Source organism: Blennius ocellaris (genome assembly GCF_963422515.1).
Source record: "Blennius ocellaris genome assembly, chromosome: 7".
Taxonomy (NCBI): domain Eukaryota; kingdom Metazoa; phylum Chordata; class Actinopteri; order Blenniiformes; family Blenniidae; genus Blennius; species Blennius ocellaris.
The window spans coordinates 19406057-19424079 of record NC_137656.1 but is presented as its reverse complement, the minus strand read 5'-3'; the positions used below and the strand labels follow the sequence as shown (position 1 = coordinate 19424079).

Below are 18023 nucleotides of genomic sequence, written 5' to 3'. Positions count from 1 at the left end.
ATTGTTATGAATCAAAGAAATTGTTTCTCAAAACGCATAGGCCTTCTCAGAAAATCCTATAGTTGGCAGTGGAGGAAACCAATAAAATGTCTCACAGGCCAAGTCAGCTCAATATAATTCCGCATACCTCGGGCCACAGGTGCATTCTCTCCCTGCAGGAAAATTACAAGAACGTCGGTGTGATTTTTTTTTATTTTTTCCCCGCTCCTTCTTTCTCTCCCAGTCGTGCCATCTACATAGTCCCTGCGTGGAAGGCTTTTCCAGCGACAGGGCTGCCGCAGCGCCCTCTGCCGGCGCGCAACGGCGGCTGTTCTTTATAAAGTGCAGCGATGCCTCGACGCGCACGCAGTCAGTGAAAAAGGAGCGTTCACTCCCTCCAGAGGAGCGCAGCTTTTTGAGGGGAGCCAGTGGTGGTGAGGGGAGAGAGAGAGAGCCAGTCAGCGTACTGTAGCACTTTTAGATGAGTTCTGCTACCTCGTTTAGAAATACTGGTATAACGCAGAGATCATTTGGCGCCAGTTTAAGGACTGTTTTGGGGGACAAATTGTCTCCAAGGGGCAGTTGGAGCAGGCAGTCTGCGCTCTTATAATGCGGAGAGATCAAGTCTCAGTAGTTTTTTGTCGCTATGAAGGCAACACAGACGGACCCTGAGAAACTGCTTTCATGGATTGATTGACTGCTTGATTGGCGTTTGCCTTTCTCTTCTTTCTTTTCCCCCCCTCACAGTATCAAAGGATCTTTGTGCGTCGTGGTCAATCTGTTTTTCTCACCCCCTAAATATTGTGGATTATTATTTCACTGGAAGTCGAGGATTTCCACCCCTCTCCAGGAGGTGTGTGTTTATTTGGGAGTTGAATGAGGATATTGATTTTGTACAGTTAGCCTTCTACCTGGGTCCGGGATCTGGAAGAGGGAATTAACCTTTCAAAAGGTGGAAATATCAGTCGTATTGGACCCCCAACTCATCTCTCCTGTCAACATGAAGTCGTGGATTTGCGTTTGCTTCGCTTTCCTCCTCTTAGGTAAGAAGTGGCATATGGGAAGAAAAAAGAAAAAAAAATGCAAATTGTCGGATTTATCTGTCAAAGAAATAAATTATGAGATCAGTGTCAGGATGACAATTCTAGTATGCGAGCGTCTTCTCATACAGGTGTTGTCTCAGGGTGCACAGCTTTAACGAGGTGGTTTTTTTTTTTTTTCTTTAATGATGTGCCGTAAAAATGCTGATAGGTGTTCATGTTACAGCTGGGTGGTTTGATTACACCATGTATAATTTTCACATAACCAAACTTGAGCGTGTGTGAATCAGTGGTGTATCATGAGTGAATTAACACTAGACGCTTCCATTCTGTGAAGAAAGAGCCAATCACTGCAGTTAAAAAAAAAATAATCACAGATTTCTGTTACAAGAAACCTCAGAGATTTCTTGATTTTTACATTTTCACATATGCGTTTGTTTGAATTACCAAATTCACCACCACCACATCATTATTATCCTCATCCTTAACATCAACAGCACGTTTCAGCAGCACGATTGTCCACAAAAAGAACAGAAGTCAAACTTGAAATCCTCTCATACAAGCATTTTCCACTCAACTTTATCGGAACTCTTTTCTCACCCGCTGCTCTCACTGATGTCCCTTCATCGCTGCCCGGAATAATAAAATAAATAAAAACCCACCACAAGGGGTCTCTCTTGTCATTTCAACAGAGCTGTCTGCACTTGGGTTTTGTGCGTCAATCCAGACTCTCTGTCAAACAAGAACACCTGAATCTCTGCTCTGTGGATCTCTGTTTACTGATTGAACACTAATTCTCTACCCACCCAGAGTCAAATTAAGTGTAGTTCTTGATTAAACCTCAATTGACACGAGATAAGCTTCAATTACCAAGTCCTTCCACTGGTTACTTTTATAATAAGGTGCAATCTGGACTCATTTTGTGTTTTAGCTGTAATGCAATCAGTGCAGGTGAGCAGTTAAATCACCAGATATGAACTAAACACAGCAATAGTATTTTTTTTTTTTTTTTTTTACATAACCACATAGAGGTGTGTAAAACTGATTTAGGAGGAATGTTGTTGCTGTGTTGCAAAGATATGTTTTGACATGCACGGGCATGTGATAGGCCATCCGATCTGTTTGTGGATCCCTGATCCAATGTGTTGTATGACCAAAATGATTTTTAAAGCAGGTTTGCGGTGTCTTTGAAGATACACATGTGCAATTTCTGACATTCCCCTTCTTGTCACCCCAACATCTACCCCCTTGTTCTCCCTAGATGAGGCTGCAGGTTCCTGGGACGGCTCCTCAGCTTTGTCCGTGTCCTTGGCCAGCGGTGCTCCGGCGTCTCCAGGTGCCGGGTCCGAGCCTGGCACTCAGACAGAATGGGTGGACTGCATCCAGGCGAGTGACATGTGCAACCAGAACCCTCACTGCAGCTCTCGGTACCGGGTGATGCGCCAGTGCCTTGTGGGCAAGGAGAAGGAAGCCATGCTGGATAACAACAGGGAGTGCCAGGCTGCTTTGGAAGTGCTGCTGGTTAGTCCTCTGTATGACTGCCGCTGCAAGAGGGGCATGAAGAAGGAGCTGCAGTGTCTGCAGAACTACTGGACCATCCACATGGGACTGACTGAAGGTATGAGGCAGATGCACCGCAGAAAAATCCCTTCGCATCTCTTGAAATCAGCAATGTGAAAACACTTCTTTCTTTTTTTTTTTTTAACTCATCCAGTTTCCTTTACAAAACCACACAGGGTTTCATGTGAAATTAGGACTTCTTGTTTTGCCAGTCAGCTCATTATGAACAATCGGGGTCCTCTGTGTCATTTGTTTCCTTCTGTATTCTCCCTGTGGCTGTGAAATCAGCTTACATCATGTTCAGCGATGGTATAATTGAGTACGTATTGCTTGGCTCTGCATGAGCCTCGTGGTCAAGAGCACGATAATGTGCATACAACAAGATGCATGTTCACTGCTGCAGCACAGATTCAGCAGCAAGGAGATGAACAACACAACATACTTCCACTGATCTTAATGTATATGGCTTACCGTATACTTCCGCATTATAACATCTATTTTAAATGTGTCTTCCGAACTCGATGACCAGTGTATTTTCCGAGCAATCCAAGAAGGATGTACACCACACCCATTGTTGATGCCCTATTCCCTGTTGTACTCTTATTGTTATACCCAGAAGCCCCTGATGAAAAATATATGCTTTCCTACTTTCCTCACCCTCTCAAATATAATGGAACTATAATGGGATTACATTAGATGGACCTGTTATGGTAGACTTATTGGTTTTCACCTAAAGTGTTCCATTTTACCATATAATTACGTTACAATCGTATAGTACTGTGGTCCTTATGTGCCCACTTACGCGGGACATAAAATCGCACTCTTGATGTAACAATGAAACCTTGTGTTTTTTGAGTTAAGGGGCAGTTATAGAGCACCAAGGAGCCTCATGGGTTCACATCAATCTCAGGCCATCGTCATGGGTAAAAGACACAAAGATTCTGACTAAATTGGATGACATACCCTGAGAGGCGGCCTTAAACGGGGGCAAAACCCAAGTGTGAGATTTTTATTTTTTTTTACGCTTACAGATGTTGTCTCTTTGATGGTGTCAAATGTCTATGTATACATGGAGGACATAACGTGCTCTGCTGTTGTGACACGTGGGGTAATGGCAGAAACGTTGCAAACTCCCTGAGCTTTGAGCATTCTGGGCTTTTGTGTGGTGATCCATGAAGAGATTCACGGGGCTGACTGCTCATAGCACCAGCTACACTTCATCAGACTGATGGCAGCAGAGGGTCCCTGACATGAGTTCAAGGGAAACGCAATGACATGGATGTTCCCCGGGCCTTTTGTCTCTCTTCCAGTCTTTCTCTCTTTTTCCAACTCTTTTTCCTTTGTAATTGTTTTCCTCTTCTCTCCCTTACTTTAACTAACAAATAGCTGCACCAGTCAAAGTGTTTGAGTTTGAAAGCATGGTGTAAGTTGTCTGCCTGTCAAGGATAGAGACCTCTACCTACAGGATGCCCTTCACGGAGCATGGTTCTTTCCGAATAACGCTCCTCAGCACTGTCCCTTTTTGGCCCTGTCGCCCTCAGAGATAAAACTTGCTTTAGCACAAACGAAAAGCTCTTACAGTGGAGCTTTAATCTAATCACGATCCATTGTGCAGTCAAGCAGGCTTTTGTTAACTGGAAACAATCTATGTACAACATCCATCTCTGGAAACAAACACAAAAGGCTGAATCCCTGCAGATCTCTCTCAAACTGGTGCTAAACCACTCTAAAAAGAAATCGTTTGAGAATATAACTGAGAGCTTTTGATGCAAGGGTTTGTGTTAGATATGGTATAATTGTGGAGGTTTTGCTTTACTTGTGTTAATGTGGTGAGATGAAGGGCACACTAGTTTGTGAGGGGAAAACGAAGAGCGAGGTACTCGGCATCCAAAGAAGAGGAGCTGTAAAAGGTGAAAGGAGATGAATGACTAACAGCCAGCCAGAAGACGAGAGGTAATTTTCAAGCTTTGTGTGAAGAGTTTTGTCTGCTTGATGGCTTGCGGATGAACATCCTTTGAAACAGTGCACATATGGCTATCTTATACAACCTGAGGTCGCAATGTTCTATGAAAGGTAGGAGGCCATAAAGAAATCTCTCTCCGGCTTGGACATGGTATGTGTCTTACATGGTCCATGTTGACCGGGGGCATGAACCTGGCCTGAGAGGTCAAGGCAAAACCATTGTGTCTGTGAGGAGGAGGCTGCTGACGGCCCGATGAACCGGCATTAAAACACCTTCTTGCCAGAGCTGCATTACACAAACAGCACCCAGTCAACCGCCTGCCTCAGCCAACGTTGACACACTACAGACGTTAGTGTGTGTGAACTTTTTAATAGAGTCAAACACGAGAATGTTTCAACAGAGACGATCATGTCGGCATTCATAGATATGAGAAAAAAAAGTCAGCCGATTAAAACTGTTACTGGACAACATCAACATCGATTAATTAGCTGCAACACGAGCTTTTCTTAAAACTTACTTGAACACGAATATCAAAGAATCCTACAATTCTACAGAGGAGCACTTTTGTGTGTACTCATTCAATTTAATTTCATCGCACAACAGCTTTGACATTACATTCATGCAAAGAAGAATTTCAAAGACCTTGGCTACTTTTCATAGTGCCCAAGATATTTAAAATGCTTCTTTGTATGAATATTGAAGTACATAAAAGTACATAAAAGAAGTTGAATATTAGAAACACATCTTGATATGATGCAGTCCACCTCAATTGCATAAAGTAACAGATAATTTCGATAGAAAATCTTTGGAATCATCTCAAGAAAAATGTAAGAATTATTAGTATTAGTATCTATGACTGAGCTGTTCTACTGAAACACAATAGATTGTACAAATGTGTCTGATGAAACAGGTGATATAGAAATCCATAGATATAGACATAAGCACTGTGTTATCCCAGCATATCGTCTTTCTCATTGTAAATTTTAATTTTTGAGAGGAAATCTTGATTAAAAAAATGGTAGAGGATAAATAGAGGATATGCACAATTACAAGTGTCACAGACGTGCCTATTGAACTGAATAATACACATTTCTTTTTAATCACCTGTCAGTTAGTACATATGAGGCAGCAAGTGAGAATTTGTTGTGTATGGGGCTGCAAATGGGGGAACTGGATTAGACCACGCAGATGTTCATAATGTTATGGCTCATCAGTGTGTCTGTACAGTCCCACAATTGATTTCCCAATAAAGTCTTCTAGCTATCACACGTCATCAAAAGTTCTTTCCCTGCGTATGACTTCAAGATGCTGTCGACAAAAGCATCTTTTATTTAAAAGTTTATTAAGTCCTGTATTCAGTTACTTGGCTAACAGTAAATCATGTGTTGACTGCACCTGCAGGTCATCTGTGAGGCTGGTGCCTGGCATACACACTTCTTAAATTGAATCCACGGGGATCTCAATGGCAGTTCCTGCAAATAAGAAGCTCGTCCATTGGTCCATAAATAAAGTGCCAACTCACTTGATCACCGGAAACTGACTAAATCCCGCTGATGTAACCTAGTGGAGACATACAACGGTGCAGTGTGATGACGCCACTATTCTGACGTTCAACCTGTTATTTAATCGCCCTCTGCCAGTCGCTGATTTCCGTGAAATGATGCCAGATGTGCTTCACAGTTATTGCAGATGGGGAAAGAGGAGAGTGCGCTTAACACAGAAGCTGTCATCAGTGGAACAGCATTTTTTTTTCTTTTCACACTGGATCTGGAGGATAAGGTGTTTCATTATTGGGGTTTTTCCATCCCCATCTTAGACTTTAGAGGGTCGTGAAACCCCCCTCAAAACAATACTCACTGATAGATATAGAATTAAAATGTATAAATCGATATAGTTGAAGATGTCAAATAGAAATAGATATAGTTACAGATATGGACAGGATACAGATATAGAGTTATGAATTCACTTCATCACTTTGCACTACCAGTACAAGTTATAACAGTATTAAGCACTACAAAAAGAAATGGTCATTTTGACTTTTCATCTTTGTCGTGATGAAACAGGACAGATAATGATATAAAGAGACAGTATCATATCTGCTGTTCTTGTAGCCCGTCCGCAAAGCTGAGAAGTTTGGCGTGAAAGTCATGTTCACAATTTAGTCTCCGTGGTAAACTGTGTGACACATGTTTTCTGTCACCCCTCTTTCTTGTGAGAGTCCAGTGGAAATGTCCTACATATGCGAGAAAACTGCAGAGCCTCCATGAAGCCCGAACAGGCCACAGTCACCAGAAAAGTCCAGCCCCAGAGGAAAGCTCTTGAGCTGAATATCCCATGAGTACGACATGCAACTGTAAATCACACCGGCGATGACGAACAGAGTGAGAGGTGCTTCACAGTGGACAATGTGCGCATTGAAAGAGGACATCGCCGCTGCGTTACAGCCCAGTTCGGAGCTCCTTGACAACCACGGCAAAGTGATTCATTACTGTCATCAAGTGTTGCTTGGTGCACCTTCTTCAGGTTCACACATTTCAGCAGGTGGCAGCAGCTTCAGCATTTTAACTTTCAACACACATTCCTCGCCCAGAGATTGTGTTTGAATAACAAGCCCCTCAAGCCATGACGTGAGGTCAGATTTCCTACTTCATCAATATTTGCTGCCTTCAGGCTACTGTGCTGCCCTGTTTAGCTTTAAAACCCAGCTAAAGGGTGTCATAATCCCCGATCTTTGAACCATTAATTGCACTAATCGTGACCTTTTAATTGTGTTTTCTTTGTAAATGGAAGCTATATTCAATGCATCAATGCAGTCGTCCCTGATGGATAATGAGTGGTTTCTGTTCTGAATGTCTGTGTCGGGGAGAGGCAATGGGGTCTACATAACAGTTTGAATCTATAAAAGAAGTAATTACTAAGAAAGAAATATTGGCTGCTATACACAGGCGGCATATTGTGGTTCTTTCTCAATTGTATCCACAGCCTCGTGTGGATTTACCTTTGCGGGGCTCGCCGTGCAGTTGGTAATTTAAACGATAAGTTCCACACCTCCAACATATATTATTTTATAGGCTTTGAAATCATGACCTGGGTCTCAATGTAGGAATAGAAGAACTTCCGTGCAGATTTTTCAGAGCAGTTTAATTAGTGGGGCTAACTGCCCCTGCTGGTGGGGAGCGAGGATGGCTTCGTCCACACTCCAATCCAGCACGAACCCGCTCATTGTGAGAGGAGAGATTGTGTCTTTACATGAGATGACGAGAGCACCGCACAGTTTGGGGGAATGATTTATTTCCTCACTTTTTTTCATGAATGTCAGTGCTTCAAAGGTCACTCAGTGAATACATAGCACATCATTCTAATACCACGAGTTGGCCTCTAAATGCTGCGGGAAGTTACATGAAATGGACAGCGAAAGAATGCTTTGCACATCGCGCAGACCCGGGCAGGGAGGAGGAGTAATGGAGAGAGCGAGAGGGAAGACAGGAGGTGAGGGCAAAAGGCGAGTGCAGAATGGTAGATAAATGATGGGTGGCGGGCGGGGAGGGGGGGTTGTTTAAAAAACACACAGAGAAAACCAAAGAATGAAAGGGTGAGGGGAAGCAAGAGAGTCATGGGGGTGAAACTATAGAGGAGGGCGGGGGTGTTGCAAAAGTACACAGTATTCCTGGGTGAAACCATCATTACTATGAGCAATGGTAGCAGTCACCGGCCATTACCTTAGCCATCCACTGTCATAAGCAGAACATTTTTCCAGCCTGCCCGGCATGTCAGGGGATAGGGGGAGCAGGCTCCTGCATGCTGAATATGTCCTCCCTGCTTTTGCCTCCCTGCGCCCGAGACCCATCCGGGGCTCAGTAGGTGGCTACTTCATCATCAGAGGAAGGAACCTGTCGATAGCTTCTGGACCTGATCAATAAGGTCTTTCAGAGCTTTCCCCTCCTCGTCCTTTGCATGCCTCCTTCTTCCATTTCATTCCCCAAAAACGTGAAAAGGATCGGTGATATATGACGACAAAATAGACGCTGTTTGTCCTTGTAAATGTGTCAAATGATTTTCTGTACCGGAAGGTGAACGGCATAAGATGAGTCCCTTTCAGCATGGTGCCTGCAAGGAGTGTGCCAGTGGAGCTGAAACCATGGCATGGGAGAGTTTAGATTAGCCTTTTAAGGTAAACTGAGTTCTCAGTCCCTCCATCAGAGGTGAGAGTGAGTGACGGGCCATTCTGCTCACTGAATACTGTCATGATGTGGGCATTAAGACTCACTCCTGCCAGAAAAGGTTCACAACGGTGTTGAATGAATGCACATCATAGAGCTCAACTACCGGGCCCGGCGGCCTGTTTTTCTCTGTCAGTCACTCCCTTTAAATCTCTGCATCGTGAAATAGCTGCTCGCTTCTTTTCTGCCTTCCACAGAGAAGAATTCAAAGGGTTGAAATGCATTTCATTCAGTCAACCCTTATTTCCAAGTTTGTTTGTGCAAAGTCACGTCAGATCCACAGTCAAGATCCGAGATGCGGGTTATGAAGTTGTAAATGTCGAACAATCAAACATTTCCCGTCAGTGCTCCTGTCATTTAATTGCGTTTCCTTCAAAGTGTGCGCGGAGGACAAGGATAAAAAAAACAGTGCTTATACCAATCAGTACTCCATGTTTAACATCTGACACCAAGTACAGCACTGATTTAGGTAAGCGAGTGTGTAACGTTTCATATTACCGTCACATTCGCATAGCCAAAGGGAAGAATGGAAATTTCAGCAGTCATTTTCTCAGCTGTGTTTGCCCACCACGCCATGCCGGATTGGAATTGTGACATGAAATATTATTCTGAGCTAATCCAATATTCTATTTGTATGGTTTGAAATTGAGTTTAAAATGTCAATATCACTTCAAAAGCTGAGCCGTTAACTGAATTTATTCCTCAACTTGTATTCTGTTAAGTGGAAATTCTTAAAAAAATAAAAAATTATAAAATAAAAAAACAACGTATTGTGGTATCACTCCATTTTTATCTCAGATTGAGCACATACTGTGAGGAGGTTGAGAGGAAAGATTCATGGTTTTTTTCCCCCCTATCTTGTTGTTTTAAAAATGTGATTTTCCATATCCTAATGTTTCCTCTGGGATGAGTTGTATGATCGGAGTTTATTTCGAGACAATATATTGGTCTGATGAGTCTGAACTTCACTGACAGCTCATTTGCAAACTTTAGGAAATCTTGACAGCAAAGGCTCGGTCAACTTTTGTAACCAGCAGAAGTTGTGCAATCGCCAGCAGGGCTCCAGACCTCCGACTGTGCTCCAGGCTGCTCAGGCTGTGTCATAAGCTTCCTTTGTAATTAATATAAGAGGAGAAGTTGTGTTTCAATATAAGAGTGTCATATGTCTTTCAGGTAATATGGAATATGTATCAGGAGTGAGTGGGCCTTTTTATAAAGTGCCTGCAGTAAAGATTGGGGATAATATGAAATAAATATTAATTGGGGGGGGCACACCGTATAGGGCACCTTTAAACAACACAAGGTGAATGACAGTTATTAAAATTGACTTTGCTTCCAGCCATAAACAGTTTGCCAAGAATGTCGCAGAAAAAAATCTATAGGACCGTTTCCATCACCTCAGGAGTTTAACTTCATTGATAATGCATTTCAAAATGATGAGTGATGCTGCCTAACTGCTTCATAAAAACCCCTTATGGCAAAGGAGAAGACTGTGAATCCACTTAAAAGCAGCATTCCTCGCGTGCTGTAACTAAGGGAAGGCCCGGTTGTCTGTCTGAGCTGTGCCGGTCATGCTCCACACTGTCAGAGCAAATGAAGTCAAACGGAGGCTTAATTACAGCATAAGTTGTTGCCCTGTGGCTAAAAACATCTTATCACTAAACAGCTGGGAAGAATTTCCTATTACTTGATGAATGCATAATTGGGTCCAGGGTGACTGTCAAAGAGCAGCTTTTTTTTGTATAAAGTACAACAAGGCCTCCTGCTGTGCTTATTCTTCACGTCCTCAGGGCGTATGTGATTATAGTGTGTTACGCAATTTTATGATTCAGCGCGGCTTTTAACATCCATGTAAATAAGCTTTTAAAATTCATTAACTGCAGTTACTGTTGTGGTTTGATATTATTGTTTTATAGGATCCCCACAGAAGGCACAGTACGGTTCTGCTTATGAAATTTGATGTGCCGTTTGATTCTTGACTGATTGCACGGCAAGGCTTTTCTGCACTGGTAGATGCAGCCTGAGCAAAATGGTAAGCAACCTCATAACAAGATGTTTTGCTTTTGGCAAAAGAGAGAACATCCTTCATTTTGTGTTTCTCCGCACAGCACAACCTGTCCTCCGTCTTGGTAGGAGCGTTGCACTTTTCTGTGTAACATTTGCCACTCGCTTGAAATGCACGATGGCGGAGGGTGTTGCTTGAAAAAAAAAAAAGGAAAAAAAAGACATGGAAGGAAGGTTGAGGTGGCTGTTTGCTGAGTAAGTGGTAGTCTTGAACTCTTGAAAGGCTTCAAAGCATTATAGCTTTTGAAGGTAATTGTTGTAATTAGACATACTGAGAAATCTCGAGTCCTGCAGCCTCTAAAGTCCTTTTCTCGCTCTCTCTCTTTATAGAAATATAAAGACCACCATGATCAGAGATGTGGAAGGCTGCTCGGGGGGGGGGGGGGGGGGGGGGCGTACAGTTTGGAAGAAGTGAATGTGCACACATGCACGGATGCACATCCTTTCTTTTTTTGAAAGAGGCCAATAAAGGCAAAACAAAATGTGATATATTTTGGCACAGTCTTAAAAGGCTTTATATAACTGAATCTTTTTACTGCTGCCCCTTTTTCTCTTTTTGTAGGTTCCTCTGTCATTTGACGATCTGTTATTCTCTCCAGCCAGCTCTTTTTGTCCTTCTCAAACACAGATACAATCATGAACTGAGCTAGATGTCAATAGCTGTAGGTGCTTAGAAAATGGCCAGCAGAGCTGTTCCATCTTGTTATGATTGTTAATATTGATGAAAAGGAGTGACGTAGAACCACACAAAGAGCAGTCACTCTGCAGATGTACACAAGGTTAAGGTTGAATTTCTTTACTCTTTGTACAAAAGGCGATACAAACCTCCATTCAGTTCACTGTTTATTATCGGCCATGTTGCCCTGTGTGCAAGCACAATATCCTTTATTTGCTTTAGATTGGCTTCCAAATATAAATTCAAACCATATCATCTGAATATGTTTTGCTTAAGTCTTTAAAGTTGCATTTCATATCGAATACAATCTTTGTCTTGAAATTCAGATTTTTAATTAATTGCTGGGAATGTGCACAGGAGACGTCAACGTCGGCACAGACACTCTCACGCACATGATGAAGAATGTTCAGGGACAGTGAAGAAGTTACAAAATGTGGGAAGATGAGAACTTCACAGAGGTTAAACCACAATGGAGCCTCAATTCATATGACACACCTGCTTTGTACTGTAGTAATTTGAATGTCATGCTTTGTAATGATTTAAATAGGGCTGCAATTAATTATTATTTTGCTAATCAATTAATAAGTCGATTATTTTTACGATTACTTGACTAATAGTTTTTCTGGATGGTCTTTTAATAATATAATTTCTAGTTTTACTTTCGAATTAAAATGTCTATGTTATCACCATGGTGTCTTCTTAATAATTCAAAGTGGAAAAGAAATTATGCTTGGAAAAGGCATCACCCTGACCCATACGTCTTTCCAGCTGTTGCATACTTCCTGAAGCTCTCTATGGGCCCCAGGGGAGACCCACAACACACTTAAAAAAAAAAAACACTCTTGTAAATTCAACCATAAGTGCCAGCTGCCTAACTTTAACCCCATGCCTGACCTTGAAACATGCCTTCACCTAAAAATTTAATGATCCCCGCAATGGACTCTTAACTGGAGTCCCTGTAAGCTCCATAATGTGAGTATGGAAACACATTTAAGTCCACACAACAGCAATAAACTCTCACACACGCCTTCCACAGCTGCCTAGCTTATTATCACAGCAGCTACAAGACAACATTTTATCAGCTTGCATCATCTTTCTCGAAAACATCCAAGAAGCATGTTGATAAGCAAAGCGTACTATATCTATTGATTGGATCTACTGATTACTTGTTGTGGAAGTGCAGTCTTGTACCAACAGGTTTCAGATTTTCTCATTTGTAGCAGCAGGCCTCCAAGCTTTCCCCACAACACCCTCAGTGTGTTTCTGTTCGGATCAAAATGCAAAGCTATTACACACTGGAGGGTTTGTCTCAATCACACCGAATGGCTATGAATTTTAAATGTGGGATTAAGGCCTACAGAGAAGCAGGCGCATGGGAAAGCCGCAGTCAGTTGAGTGCTAATTTGATTTTTTAATTCTTTTTTTTTTTTAACAAAGAGCATTGGCAACACATTGTTAGAAAAAAAAAAAAAAGCACTGCGTGTTGGTTTGGTCCTTCAATTGCTCCCCCAAAATCAAACCGTACGCACAAATAGTCTCTTCAAAAGGAAATAATTTGATCATGATGAACATTCTGTTTTCCATATGAAAGAGGAAACTTTTCAGTTGGAGGCAGTTGATGATCAGCCAGTCCAGTACTGGGAAACGACCTCAGCACAGTTTCATATAAATCCAAAACAGTCATGCAGTTGGCCTCGTCTCATTAAAAGACTAAACAAAACTTTAATTTCCTATATTTATTTGTGCGAAATAATAAACCAGAGGGAGAGTTTCGCAAGCTTGTTTTGTTTACTTCTCAGGTTTCATCAAGTTACAATGAATCCTCGCAGAGTGTTTGTGTTCTGATGATCAGATTAAGTGAAGGGCAATTCCTCATCCTGAGTGATAGTGATTTATTTTTGTCACTGTTGTTTCAGGTGGAGACATGGAGGACTCTTCTCCATACGAACCCGTAGCACCGAACCGGCACCCCGACGCCTTCCGCTTGGCTTCCATCTCCTCAGGTAGGGCCGAAGTCATTCAACATTTTGAGCGGTTTTGGTGAACCTCGTATGTTTTGCTCGTTCTCATTTCAATAAATTATACCTCATCTGGCCACTTCAGTGAAATAGACAGTAACTTTAAGCTTCAAAACAGTTGGAACGGTTGCTCTGGATGTTAATTGAAGGAAAATGTAACGACTGTACATCAAATATGCATGAATGTAGAGTGAAAATAAATTGTACGTTGTGAGCTTCTTTTTATCCCCCTCTTGTCTGATGTATGAGATGACAAGCTTGTTTGTCTCTTTCCCTCAACTGACAGCAGCAATAAGACGGCACCGCCGGAAGCCGCCATTTCGCTTTTTTGTTCCCAACTGGGAGCTCCTTCGGTTCCCGGGTCTCTGTAAATCAATTAACACTTTTAGTATTAGAATAATCTGAAGCTGAAATGTGCACTAAAGAGAAGTTCCATTACTATTTCACAAAACTCCTCTCGTTGGAGGACACCAGCTTTGTCCCAAAATCAACGAAGCATGTTCAGTTGTAAAATATGTTATTTGGTTGCAACCACAGTACCTATGAAGCATTAAGGCTAATAAATAAACCCTACTTTTGTCATGAGTGAATGACAAAATAAAAATGGATCTAATGGTCCATTTGATTTGATTAATCACAGTTACTCACATTTAAACATCAGTAGCTGATAAAAAAAAGCAACTCTTTCCAACTCAAACTGAGTGTGTGAAGATGAGTAGATGAACAATATGTTTCCATACAAAACCCTTTTATTACAGTTTTACTCTTCTTTTTTTAAGTTCTGGTGAGTGATGTTGATTACTACAACCAACAGTAATGAGTGAGTAAGTCCAGTGACCATCAATAACAAACATATGGCCTGTGGGACAAAACCAGACCGCCAGAAGGTTTGATTTCGATGTAAATCCACAAGTTGAAATTAAAACAAATTTTCAAAAAAGTATGTTACTTACTGCTCACAAAATAGCAAATTCAATGAAAGGTACATCACAGGGATGACTTTGTGAAAACATGCACGCTGAAGGCTGCAGCATTTCTTTGGCCAAAGAAGTGAGCAGCCAACATTAGTCTGGAAAGAAACACAGTGGCAGATTGTAGGATTTCAGATTGCTCTTAGTGTTTATTCACACAAAACAAGGTTGTTCATACCATGTTTTCTACATAAGAGTTAAATAAATACAGACATTTCCTGAAGTTGAAGACAGCCGCAATATTTATGGTGAAACTATGTGGATATAAACATATATATATATAATCAGTATTATAGAAGACAATAACTGAGATTGCTTAGTTAGTTTTGCAACACAGATTAGATTAGCTTTTGAACACTATACTAACTACACCCATTGTGTAGATTAGTTTAGCTTTTGAACAATATACTAACTACACACATTGTGTAGTTAGTATATTGTTCAAAAGCTAAACTAATCTGTGTTGCAAAACTAACTAAGCACTCTCAGTTATTGTCTTCTATAATACTGATTATATATATTTTTTACAATGAAAACCAAACAGGAATATCGTGACAGTTAAATCATGGACATATTAAGTTTAGTCAGACATGTACTGTTTAAATTACTGATTACAGGTTTGACTTTTATTTCTTTTTTTTATATATAACACAAAGATTTGTGGCAACTTCACCCAATATGAAGATTAAAAATCGAATCTGTAACCAATCAGATTACCAGGGGACGGATATCTTTGTTTCAGCTCCTCATGATCAAATATGAGTTTGACTCTGGTGAACATGTCACAGTAATACTACAACAATCAGTCAATACACACAAGAGTCACTGCCTCAAGCACATTTTAATTAATTCAAACACTTAAATGATGATAACTAATCACACTGTGATCTTCAGTAACTTGCACAATGTTGAGTCCGACACGTTTGACGTGATCTGTTTAAGAAGTTGATGTTAAACATCTGTCATGAAGGGAGGAAGCCGTAAAAGTTTCAAAACCAGTGTGGCGGTCCACCACTCAACTGGCCTCGATACATTATGTGTTTGTGGTTTCATATATTTTGTGGTATACAATTGTGGGCTTGGGAGGTAAATACTCTCAAAGCACCATCCCACTTTTTTCTCGGCTATTGATTTAGCTTTCAGTTTGATTTCCTCTTTGGTTTACTAATTAAACAGCGCAGCACTCAGCAGGAGAACTATCGCCTCCTCTTTAATCTACTGGTTACTATCATCATGGTAACACTAATCAATGCGGATCTTATTATAAGATGCAGGAATTCACTGCGAGTTGTACAATAGATGTGTTTGGACACAAGGACGGCGTCTGTCCAATGACACATCCACAGGCTACCATCACTTAAAAATTCAGTTGTCTTCTTTCATCCAGTTCTGACAGGAATTTCTGGAGGACGACGTCTTATGTTTTTCTTTTTTTCTCATTTTTGTTGCCCAAAGCAATCTACAAACACTGAAAACAGCATATTTCCCTTTTCTCTTGGCTGATGTATCTTGCTTTGTTTTATAACTGGGAGGTACAAGAAAGACACACTCTTTTGCATAATCCCTTTAGCTTAAAATCAGCAGTGTATCACTTGTTTTTGAAAATGTGCTCGTTTGATACGTTTGAAAAATGGGAGAGTCTACCAGAATAAGTATGAAAAAGTGAAAGCTTTGATTAGTTTGGAGTTTTTAGGGATGATGCCAAACTACCTCCCTTAATTTAAATGCATCTTAATTGAGAAGACATTCGGAAAGTGCATACCTCAGCCACGGCTGCAAAAATCCTCAAAATTTGTTATTTTAATGTGGGAAGATGTTTTGAAGCCTCATTTGGGTTGAAGACATGAGCCAACAGATTTTATGTAGTCACACGCAGTCAACCTAATTTCTCACTGGTTTGTTTTGCTGGTATGGTAGAGGAGCGTTTAAATGACCAGTCATTTCACTTTAACGTCGGCTCTAACACCCGCTGGAGGTGATGCAACAGCGATGGCACCAAGTTTTAACTGTTTATTGGCAATAGGGAATCAACAGCTGAATAGAAACTTCATCCATGAAGTTTTACAGTCTTTCATGTGATAGTTGACTACAATTTATTTTATTTTTATAGATGTACATTTTACTGTTACCTCCTGGTGTTTAGGAAAATACACTTCTGGGTGTAATGAAGCATACGCAGGACGAATATGGTTACAAGCTGCAAAGTGTTTTGTCTTTTTGAGAACAATATATAAATAAAAGTGCACATGACACATCTGTTTTTATGCAAGTCTTTGTAAATTAATTAGAGTAAGGTCCCTCTGACACACTTCCACCGATCCACAGGCAGCCCTTCACCATGCTGCTGTGAGTCATCGGATGCCAGTGAGAGCAGTGAGAGCAGTGAGAGCAGTGCACCAAACCAATATGGAGCCAATTTATTTCAAATGTCACAAATGCACCAGTTTTAGTATGGCTTTGGCATGAGTGCTTACTGTTTTTATTATTATATATTATTATTTAAATTATATTGGGTTTTTTTTCTCATGAGAGCAAGTAAGTTTGGTCAATCAACTTTTTTCAGGCTGCACTTCACTAGAACTGCTGATTGATGTTTGCTTTAGTTTTTTTAATTAACTTTAATAATATTATTTACCAACTGTCACCACTTTTCATATGTGTGTATTAAAATGCGAGTGTGACTGCTGCACACTGGAAACACTTTGTGTTTCTGGCTCCTTTCAGCTGGAGAGCTTTGTAATAACAGTAGAGGTCACAGCTGCTCAGCAGGGCAGCCGCATAAAATCACTCCTAACTGTTGAGTTAACCACAGTGTGAGGTATAAACAACCAATCTCAGCTCACACCATGAAAACAGTGTGACTTTAATACATTTGTAAATTATCATATACTCTGTAATCTCAATAGTCAAAGAAAATTATTGTATTCTCAAACACAGAGCATTGATGAAAGATATACCGCTACTGCAACGAGACTCCATGTTGAGATGATCAACTTTCAATATTTGCTTTGAATGAACAATAAAGGAAAAAAAAACGTTTTTATTATTCACATAAGATAGTTCTCCATTTATCTTTTAATCAGTGGCAGATAATTTTCAAAATATAATTAACTTTGTAATTTTTCCAATGTATCTATCATTTTCTTTTACATTGACCAAAATAGTGACCAACATTTCTTTGAGTAAATGTTTGGTTGAGTTTCTATAACCTGCCGTCATCTTGCAGTGTTTACTCCACAACAACCAGCTTTGGATCTCAACTCCAACCAGCAGGAGTCTACAGCCTTAAATTGCTAAAAATCTGTTCATGACATAACTTCTGAAGTTATCAGGATAATATGTTGTGCTTTATCATATAACAGCAGTTATATCATAACTAATCATGAAATACTGATTTCATACTCTGCCTGATCTACTAAAGGTTTTGGCATGTAAAAACAGACACAAATGTAATATTGGGTGCATAGTCACATACACACACGTGTGGAAGCTGCTCTTCTAACAGGATGGACCGGCAGTCGAGCAAAATAAC

General features: G+C 40.7%; 1 protein-coding gene across 1 annotated transcript in view; it reads left to right on the top strand.

The window, feature by feature from the left end:
• Positions 1-366: 366 nt before the first annotated feature.
• The window catches only part of LOC308132914 (GDNF family receptor alpha-2-like), a 59380-nt gene continuing 41723 nt past the window's right edge, over positions 367-18023 (top strand). The window contains exons 1-3 of the mRNA XM_080500123.1: positions 367-1022; positions 2281-2637; positions 13419-13505. Coding sequence (XP_080356249.1) covers positions 980-1022; positions 2281-2637; positions 13419-13505 — 487 coding nt within the window. The 5' untranslated portion in view covers positions 367-979. The remainder of the gene's footprint in view (positions 1023-2280; positions 2638-13418; positions 13506-18023) is intronic.